Source organism: Phaethon lepturus, unplaced genomic scaffold (assembly GCF_000687285.1).
Source record: "Phaethon lepturus isolate BGI_N335 unplaced genomic scaffold, ASM68728v1 scaffold27592, whole genome shotgun sequence".
Lineage (NCBI taxonomy): Eukaryota > Metazoa > Chordata > Aves > Phaethontiformes > Phaethontidae > Phaethon > Phaethon lepturus.
This window is the reverse complement of record NW_010523012.1, coordinates 22,344-32,607: the sequence shown is the minus strand read 5'-3', so window position 1 is coordinate 32,607 and position 10,264 is coordinate 22,344. Positions and strand designations below refer to the sequence as shown.

Sequence of the window (10,264 nt, the reverse complement as noted above, 5' to 3'; positions counted from 1 at the left end):
TCAGCAGGTGGAATTCCTTAACTGCTACTCAGAGTTAACATTATGCAATGACTGTCTGACTATATTGTCTAGTATTGCTTGGTGTTTTAGGGAAGGTTTTTTTAATAGGTGTGTGCTCATACTAAGCTTGCAGGCGGTATTTTTCCAGGCAATGCTTCTGAATTATTATAGTGTGTCAGATATAATCAGTTTATTTTACTGGAGTGAGTAATACTCTGTTGTGAGGCCAGAAATTGCATCTTACCTTCTTGTTGCAGGTAGTCAGTCTTCTATTGCCTCTTGATTTTTATGGCTCAGTTGGAGGAAAACTTCTGCAGTTTTCCATTAGGAGAAAAACTTTTATCCTGGCATATCTGAAAACTCCACGTACAAGTCAGTCAGGTTCCTTGGCTCCCGGCCCTAGTAAGCATTTACTCCAGTTCCAGGCAGCCACGTGTGCCTCAGTGTTGTTGGAAAAATCAGGCACTACAGGGCTACTAGTGCTCCTAGGGCTGCGCTCTGGAGTAGCGTTTTTGTTCACTCTAGAGATGTCTTGGACTTGAACATCACAGTATTTTTGGGCATGCTGTGGCAAAACCTCTAGCTGTGATACTCCTAAGGTTGCCAGAGACTGTAAGGATTAAAATTCTGGTGTGGAAGCCCTCAGAGCCCTGATTTAAGCTGGGCCTTTGAGTATTTGTGTGTTCCTGTGCCAGAGCAGAGATCTGACTTCTTCCTAGAAGACTTAGGACAGTTTTGCAGGTGTCCAGCTCTGCCAGGGTGGCTGCCCTGTGAGGCCAGCTGACCTCAGCTCCTACAGCTGTGAGCGAAATCAACCTTTTCCAGTCTGTGGCCGTGGCAGCTGCAGGAGCTGGGGTGTGCTCTGTGCTCTGGAGCCTGCGCTTCTGAAAGAGTTTGGGGATTTTCGTTCTCAAGAGACTTTAAAAACTTGGTCTTGGCTAGATTTGAACTGAAAGCAGTTTTTTGAGGAAGCTTTTCTAAAAAATGGAAATGCTGTTTCTGCCGGCTCTGCTCAGCACTGTTCTGTTGGAGAGCATTTCACTTTGAGTAACACATGCGAGAGTCTTGTATCTGTACGCATTTGCCTCCTCTAACAAGCCTCTCCGCATTTGGTATGTACCAGTTCTTAGTATTCCACTGCTGCAGAAGGCAAAACAGTAGAGAGCATAAATCCACCAGACATCTGTTAAGGGTTGCAGAAAGCAGGAGGTGACAGGGAAGGCTTGCTGCTAATGTCATCACTGATCCTGATGATCCCAGTCATGAGGTTGTCTTAGTAATTTACTGTATTGCCATAGTGTTTTGCTATTTGAGATAAGCTTAACTAGTCACCAGCATGACCACCTCCTGTATAGCTCTTCCTTCCTATGAATGCCTGCTTTTTCAAAGTAGAGTCCTGTTGCTGTTCAGAAATGGTATTGAATTACCATCTGGCTGAGAAAATAACATGTCACTATTTAAAGCTAATATTTGCTTGCAAAAATAACATTAAGATTAAAAACACAGCCTGAGAGTGATTAGTGTCTATTTTAAAACTGTCGAGGTCAAAGGCATAGTGAAACCCCTGAAAATGAGAGCATTGTAGCAAAGCCTGGTCTCATGCCGTGATACAGGATCATGTACTGGCAAGATGGGTAGAATGTAGCAGCTAGAGAGTTGCTTTGGCAGATGGCATAGTGAGAAAGTAGAGAATTAGATGTTCTATGTTTGAAGTAGTACTATTGCATGCGCTTGTTTATCAACAGAGATTAAATCCAGGAGACAGAAGGCGGGGACAGATTTAGTTTCTGTGGGCTTCTGCAGTTCTTATAGTTACATTCATGTGTAAGGTCTTGTGACATAGAAATGCCACATCGGGAAAAACTGGTAGGTTTTTTTCTGGAAGTGTTTTTGCACTGGCTGGCAACCAAGGAGGCTGCCATATTTTTGTTCATCTTGAGGATCTAAGACATGTTTCATGGTTCTGCTTCTATTGGTCCTTCATTTACTGTTCATCCCTGGATCAGACTTTCTTTATGCTCTGTGCCCTCCAGAATGGCCACCACCGGACGCTACCAGGCAGTCGGGAGTGCCCGTGTTAGAGATGTGGCTTCATTGCCATCTGACATTTACTGCATCGCCATGGGCTGTGGTATTGAAGGTGGGAAAGTTCCATGCTGGTGGCTGCGGTCCCATCCTACGCAGATGCAGGCAGTTCTGGGAGCGTTTTATTGCTGTAACTTCAGTGCGAGTTGTACACGGGTTGTGAAGAAAGGGTTCTTTGTCACTTTAAAGTCCTGTTACTGCTTCTTGGTCATCTCAGTTCTGCATTGCCAATCCTGCAGTCTTTGATGATTGACAAACCCTGTTTGCTGCTCTGCTGAGTAAGGCTGCTCCAGATAAAGGGTAAATAAGAATAATGCTTTCTTGCCTATTGTCCTTCCCAGCTACTGCAGAGTGGCACAAAAGGGCTATGTTTTCTGTTTGTGCAATCTCAGTGCATCATCCTGCCTATTAATGACTGTTTTGGTTGTGGAACTTAGGAATTTGTTTCCTATCCTGTTCGACAGGAATTCGGAGGTGATGCTGGAGAACTGATAATCAGGAAAAAGACTGCTAAACTTTGCTGCAGTTACTGTTCTAGTCCCAGAATTACTATTGTTCCTCATTCTGGGCAGCATCCCATGCAGCAGTGTTTTATGAGTGCTCATTTATTGTCAGTGGTGTATCATTCCCAAGAAGGTGATGCTCTGTGGAGAAATTATGATTGTGATTAATTCAGGCCACCACAAGAGTTGTTTGGACATGGTGGTTAACATGTAAGCTAAAGTAATGTAGTAACCTCCTGTATTTGATTTGAAGGAAAGGATTTAATTTAATCCAAAACTAGGACACAGAACTGACATGTAAATCCTGTTCTTTGCAAGGTAGTTTCAAATGAAAGCATCTTGTAATGGGTAATGCCTCTTCTCTTGGCAGCCCATACGTCTCTTCCTGGGACAGTGGATGACACTAGGCCTACAATAATACAGTGTGTGATTGAGTGGAAAATCTTGTAAAAGCCTTTTATTAGAAAGTACAAGTTTTGCTTTAGGATCTTGTTTCTATAGCCTTCTATTTTGCTGTGTTGTCTCAGGTATTTTTAATTTCCCATTTGGTTTAAAAAAGGAGTTCTCTGCACTCTTCAGGCTTTGTGTGTCTTTCTGATTTAATTGCATATAAAGTTATTTCAGTAACCTAAAGCTTTTTGGTTTTGTAGTTCTGAGACACAGATTTCCACCTTGCAACTTTTTTTGAGTGCTGACACATTTATAAGGTGCTCTTGGGCACAGGTCTGTGCTGAGCCGTACCTGCTATTTGGGAAGTATTAGGGTAGCAATAAGTGCATTTCAAAATGAGAAGTCTGGCTTTTTTTTTTACCTTTGGTTGCACATCTTCAGAGTTTCTGCGTGCTGCTTTGAGTCTTCAGAGAATATTACTTCATGGTAACCTGCTCTCAAGATACTACATGAAAGACTTGTTTCTAGCCAATGAGGGAAGAAGAGGGCTCCTTTCAAATTCCTTTCCCTACCATTCTGAGAGATTATTAAATAATATGGAACTCTGGCTATGAGTCTCTCTTGTAAAATGCATTGCAGTCATCTAATGAAAAGTGCTAATTTTTTTCCCCTGAATCTAGGAGTGCGCTTTCTACAGCACTCCGTGTGTCTGAGAAGATTATAAAGCATGTGATGTTGTGCTTGGTCCTGAAATGTAGGACATGTAGTACTCCACTTAGCACAAGTTCCAGGAGAGAGCTGTGACCTCAGGAAAATGGGAAGCTTCTGACATGTAATTCTGATTGGCAGCCATGCTGATGATATTAAATGTGGCCTATGTAGTTTAAATGTTGGCTACCCCTTTGATAGGTAGAAATGTAATTGTAAATGCTGCCGAGTTGTTGACTTTGCCTTTGTCTATGCACTCTTCTTTTTTGCTTGTGAATGTGGTTTTTCTTTTACTTGAAAATACGCGGGTAGTTTTAACTGTCTTGCTTATTGGACTTGTGGCAGCTGGACAAGCTGATCCGTGGGAGTTCTTATGAAGTACCTTCTCCTCTGCTCACCCCCTTGAATTGTTATGAAGTAGCTTCTCTGTAGAGAGTCTGCAGTACAAATAGTATTTTAAAAGGTTGACACAATCACAGGCAAAAGTCTACAGAGTTCTCATCTTTCAGATGTTTATTTGAAATGTCTATTGATTTTTACGTATTTTTAATAAAGTGAGATTTCAAGGGCAGCTATTTTTCTAAAAATCCTATACTACAAAGGAGTTAGAGTTGTATTGACATTTAATTGAAAAGAGCAATTAAATGGTTATTAAACATTTAGTGTTGCATTATGATATTGACTTGCAAACTTCTGTGCAACCAGAAAAATACTGACAGAACTGTTCGTGTAATATGCACTTCTTGCTGAGTGGAATATTTTTGCTTCTCCCAGTTCCGGTTACCTTGCTGCTAACTATGGACTGAAATCCATATAGCTAATGTCCTTTTTTTCCTTCAAAGGACTGGCCATTTGATGATGGAGCACCACCCCCAAATCAGATAGTTGATGACTGGCTAAACCTGTTGAAAACCAAATTTCGTGAAGAGCCTGGATGCTGTGTCGCTGTTCACTGTGTTGCAGGGTTGGGAAGGTTAGTATTCTGCTGTCTTGTTTTTATACTGGACTGACTTAGTTTATTTGTTTGGGAGATAGGTCATGGGAGGTGTTAAGTAAAAGTCAATGTCTCTGTTTTCTCCCAAGTAACACTTTAAAGCAGCAGCATCAAGTTTGTGTCATTAGAAAAAGAGACTTACTGCAGCTTAAAAATCTTAAGTAATTTCATAGCTCTGATCAAGGATGAGAGGAAAAACTTGGAGAGATTCTTCAGAACACTTCTGTCAACGATGAACGACACGAGCAGTTAGAGATGCAATTTGAAAGCATGTGTTGTTCTGCAAAAACAATAAAATCTCTTGTGCTTCTTGACAATTGCTGTGTACATGTATAGTACAATTTCTAAGGCTGTACAGTTGGGTGTTTTTTTAAATTTCCCCCTGTTTTTAACTGGTATACTATTAAGCATGTGGTAATAAAAATTTTAGAAAAACTGGTTCAATTACTTTCTTACTCTAAAGCGGCTTCACTTCAGTGGTAAGAGGAGTTAGGCTTGTATTTCTTGCTCACATGCAGACTGATGTTTCTGTCCTCACTGCTCAAAATATAACTTCCTTCTTTGGGAAGAACTTCCTTTCAAGATGAAATTAAAAAAGACTGATTCAGGGAAGCTAAATGCTACATTCATATTCCCAGCTGTAATCTCTGAATGTTATATATATCCTATGGGCTAGGAGGAAATGGAGTTTAAGTGTTAGTGTTCTTACAATAACCATGGGACTGTTAATATTAAAGGATATGAATGAGTGGGCAAGAAAGGTGTATTAAAGAAGTCAAATAAGCACAGAGTTGGGGTGTGTCAAGCTCCTAAATTTCCACTTGCGGAGAGGAAGAGATGGGGGGGAAGTGAAGAGGTAGAGGGAGAAACGGCCAATATTTAAAGACACAATAGGCAAAAACCCAAGGCAATTAACATCTGTTTATCCATTTCTGCTCTATTTTTATCTGAGGAACACCTTTAGGAAGGTGGACATGTGTAACTCAAATGATTTTTATCTCTCCTGTTTCTTGCATCATACCAGGCCAAAGGGTACCAGAAGCTTCCCATCTTCTGTATATCACATAAAGTTGTGTCTATTCCTTACAGAATGACCTTTCTGCTGGTGTCTCAGCCTACTTCTGGCAGAGGGAAAAGCAAGAGCTTTACAGATTCTTGCTTTAATCTGGAAAACTGTCTGCCTGCAGTGGGGAATTGAACTTCAACTATAGTAAAAAGAGACAGCTTTTTTTTTTTTGTTAGTGACTTTGGAAAGCGAATAATTCTGTTTATGCAGGTGCAGCATGGCAATGATAGTGAGAGTTGTTTCTCTTGAACTATGTTTTTGTTTAGCCCTGAGTACAAGTTGTCCAATTGCTAGCACCTGTTTAACCCTTCGCTACTCTACTCTGAGGTACCTGCTGCAACAGTGTGTGTTTAGTGGGGTGAACACCAGTCTAGGAGAAAGTCAGCGTGTACTGTGATTTCTGCTTGTTTGACAAGCCAGCTCTTTACATTTAACTGATTCCCAAAATGTGGACCCCAAAGTAGAAAGTTGGACTGTGTTGTCCTTGGAACAACCAGTTCCATATACAGCATATACAGAATTTTTTTTAATTAAAAGTAATCTGTTAGATGCTTCGTAGATCTCTCATGTACAGCTAAATCTACAGCATCATAGACAAAATGCATGCAAGAGGTATCACACACTTGTTTTAGCAAAGTAGAAAATTAGGTTATAATGACATGAGAAAGCATAAAAATCTAGAATTATTGTTTCATGCCCCAAACACTAAGGAGCTATTGATCTTTTTTTTGTGTGTGTGTGCTGGAAGCAGAGATGTTCACTAAAAGAAATTTTACATATAGGTAGTCAGCAGGTAAGTGTCTTTCTGTAGATAATGCTTAAAGAGGAAATAATTAAGCTATCTGTTTATAGATTAATTTGATGTATTTTGAGGTGTTCAATATACTGTTTCTCTAGATTTTCCTTAAATATTGATTTCTTCTTTAGGGCTCCTGTACTGGTTGCACTTGCTCTCATTGAATGTGGAATGAAGTACGAAGATGCAGTTCAGTTTATAAGGCAGTAAGTTAAACTTCCCCATTCTCAAAAAAATCTCTCAGTTTATGTTGTATTTGAACCACATGTCTTCAGCAAAGCTGATTTCTGATTTGTTAGGTTTCTGATTTGTTTTCTAGTAGCTATATCCTGACAATAATGGGCATGACTTTGACATTAATGCTGAGGCTTGTGGCTGTTCTTCTGTTTTAGAGATGAGGATTAAAAGAGGATTTTTTTTTTTTAAAGTCTGGGCTTAATATATTAAGCCGTTGACCTAAGACTCAAAGATTTTGAACTTGGCAGGAAAAAATGTCTAGGTTGGGGCTGTAAAAATTGTGGATGATATGGACTAACTGCTCCTAATTAAAAAAAAAAAAAAAAATTCTAGTGAGGTTGGGCCCCCATGCAGAATGTCTATAGCAAGGAGGTGAGCACCAGCACCCTACAGGTGTTGTGGGTGAGTGCGTTATCCACCCAGGAAATGTCAGCAACCACCCTGTCTGGAAAATAACACCACTGGTGAAGGATGAGACTGCAGAGCTCTGGTTTAGTGATAACATCAGATCTTGAAATGAAACCCAGCAGGTAAGATTATGTTGAATGAGCTTTGCCAAAAAAGCAATTCATCCTTTTATGGCTTCCTAGGGTCTTCAGTTATTTTTGTAAACTGTATTGCTGTCAACAGATTTTTTTCTGATTTTTTTCCTTTCTTAAATTCCTTTTTTCTCTTCTTGAGTATGGTACTTTTTATACCGAGAAGCTCTTTTCTGAGAACCTCTTGCATATTTGTATCTGAATGTCATGGTCTTACTTAGCTAATATAATAAGTAGCACATGCATCTGCAGGGAAAGGGTGACCTTGATGTTATTCAGTGACTAGTTCTGGCAATGGAAATAAGCTCTCCTGATCCAAGAAAATATGCTGAAATTTGCTAACTGGATTTTGATTTTAATATTGGCATGTAGGTGATGAACTGCATGTGCTGGCCTGGTTCATCCTTCCTCAAAGTGTCAGTGGATATGGAACCAAGCCAAAATGCTGTTTCGTAGATACAGAAAAGCTTTGAAATGAGGACTAATCTGCCTTAGAATGTATGTGGTGATTGAAGCATTGATTAGCCTTCGTTCTCTTTGTTTTAGGAAAAGGAGGGGAGCTTTCAATTCCAAACAGCTGCTTTATCTTGAGAAATACCGACCTAAGATGCGATTACGCTTCAAAGATGCCAACGGTCACTGCTGTGTTCAATAAAAAAAATCTCAAACGAAGGCAGAAGTTATCATGGCTGTTTTCTGGACTCTTGGCACCTGGAAATGTGAATCTGGAATCAAACTACGTCATCAAATTAGTGGTGGAGTCAGTGCTCCTCAACCTCTGTCCTAATGGTGGTGATGATTGAAAAAAATAAAAATAAAAAAAAAAATTAAGAGAAACATTTCAGTGAAGGATTGTTTTCTCCTTAAGCTGCAGTTTGAACATCTGCAAGGAGAAAATCAGTTTCTGAACCTTCTGTATTTTTAACTTTTTAAGAAAAGAAATAAAGTAAATTTTATGTCTAAGGAAAACCAGCAGAGCATTGGCTTGTGCAGAAACTATTTTCTTGATTTGAGGAAAGTACCCCACAGTTAGGGCATATACATTAATTCCTGTGGGACTCTTTTAAATCGAGTTGCCTTTTTTTTTTAACCTTGCTGGGACCTGGCAGAGAGACATGAGGAGGAGCCTTTGCTGTATGGGAGCAGTCTGACAGCCTTAAGCCCAGCCTGGGCATATTCTAGAGATTTGGTGATGTCTGTGTTGTATGTCTACATGGTGTTCAGACTCTGCAGGTGTGGAGAAACTTCCTGGTGGGCTTTAACAGAAGACTCACTGCCTAATATCTTTGGTGAATCTGCCTTTTGTGACTGATGGGAGATAGTGCTTTTAACTGTGTGAGAGTGTGTGTATGCACGTGTGTGGGATCTTATGTGTGTCTCAGTCTTATTTCTCCAAAGAATTCGGCTGAAATGTTAATTGTCTTTCTATTGCTAGATAGAAAAATCTATCCCGGCAGAAGACTGATGTTCAAAAGTGTCCTAGGTGAGCAAGGGGCAATTCAGACAAGGACTTAATCTGTCATAAGGAAGAAGAGGCTTTTTGCTGCTGTCCAGATTCTCTGTCTTGCTGAACACAAGGATTTGGGGGGAGGTTCTCATTTGGATCATATGTGAAGTAAAGATGGTACGCATACTGAAATGCGGTCCATGAATAAATGCCTAGTATGGGTATTTTCCCAGACTAGCCCTCATGTACAGTTCAGTTTAACCACTGATTGCCTTGTTATTTTTTTATTAGGCTCTTTGGAGGGAGAATCTCTAGTTATACACCAACATGCCTATCATGTATTCACCATTGGCAGACCATAAATACGCTGATTTTTGGAGTGTGGACTGGCACCGTGTTCTCTTTGTAGGGCCAATGGTGGTGTCAGTAAATTAATCGAGAGAAGTCATTTTACAGCCTCTAATAAGCAGTTTCAGCCAGGCTGCTTCTACTAAACACACGTTAACTTGGTGCCCTGCCCCAGTAGTGACCTCGTGCTTTCAACTTGACGTTATGTCTGCAATATTCAGCCATTGAAGGCTTTGAATACAGGTTTAGGATCATACTCTCCTGTGATCTTTTGCTGTGGAGCACCAAAGACTTTTGTTGATCTGTACCTGTAGTAGGTGTAGACTGGTACCCATCTTTTACCAATACCTCAGCTGCTGGCAACGTGAACTGCCTTTGCAGGATTTCTTCCTGTTCTAGACTTCTGCTTTTAGTCTGCAGCTTAACTGCACAAACATTTTCAGAACACAGGTAATGGACTCCTCGAATTCTGGAAGGGATTTATAAATTTAAGCAAAAAATATTGTCAAGCCCCTTACTTTACCGCTATCCCAACAGACCTGTTTGAGGTCCATGGCTAGAAAACACTGCACTTCACAAAACACCGTCTGTACCCTGACTCAAGCTGTATTGTTGTACTGAGTTCCTTCCTCCCTTTAAGATGTGTAACATTTCTGATTTCTCTAACAGATAAAGGAGACGTGAAAATGTTTGTGATGTCAATGCCTACATTAGGGAAATAACGTATCTGGTAATGTTTGAGTCCACATGGAAGGTAGATGATGCTGAAATTACCTAATTCTGGCCTTTACCTTCCCTTTGCAAACTAGAAGCCTAATGTTCTAACTGTTGCTGCAAATTAAAATTGCTGGTTTTAGTAAAGTGAAATACTGATAGTTAAAACTGATTTGACAAATGATGGAAGGCAGATTGGAGGGTAAGGTGTTGAGCTGGATTAAAAACCAAACCCCAAGCCCGTCTGAAGAACAATAAAAAATTTACATGCTAGATGTATAACTTTGCATTCTTCCCCCTAGTTTTACTCTGATTTATAATGTACTAATTATCATATACTATGACTCTGCAGCCTTAATTGAGGAAAAATAGTGAAAAGTGCAGACTGTCATACAGTGTAGACACAAATGGGGGAGTGTAATTATGACAGATGTCCA

At 40.1% G+C, this 10,264-nt stretch overlaps 1 protein-coding gene across 3 annotated transcripts in view; it reads left to right on the top strand.

Annotated features, from left to right (window-relative positions):
- The window catches only part of PTP4A2 (protein tyrosine phosphatase type IVA, member 2), a 10,571-nt gene extending 2,468 nt beyond the window's left edge, over positions 1–8,103 (top strand). For 2 of the 3 annotated variants that reach the window (XM_010282003.1, XM_010282005.1), the window contains 3 exons: positions 4,529–4,659; positions 6,674–6,748; positions 7,865–8,103. In XM_010282003.1, coding sequence (XP_010280305.1) covers positions 4,529–4,659; positions 6,674–6,748; positions 7,865–7,973 — 315 coding nt within the window. In that variant the 3' untranslated portion in view covers positions 7,974–8,103. The remainder of the gene's footprint in view (positions 1–4,528; positions 4,660–6,673; positions 6,749–7,864) is intronic. The other variant, XM_010282004.1, reaches the window with a different exon arrangement.
- The last annotated feature ends 2,161 nt before the right edge of the window (positions 8,104–10,264 follow it).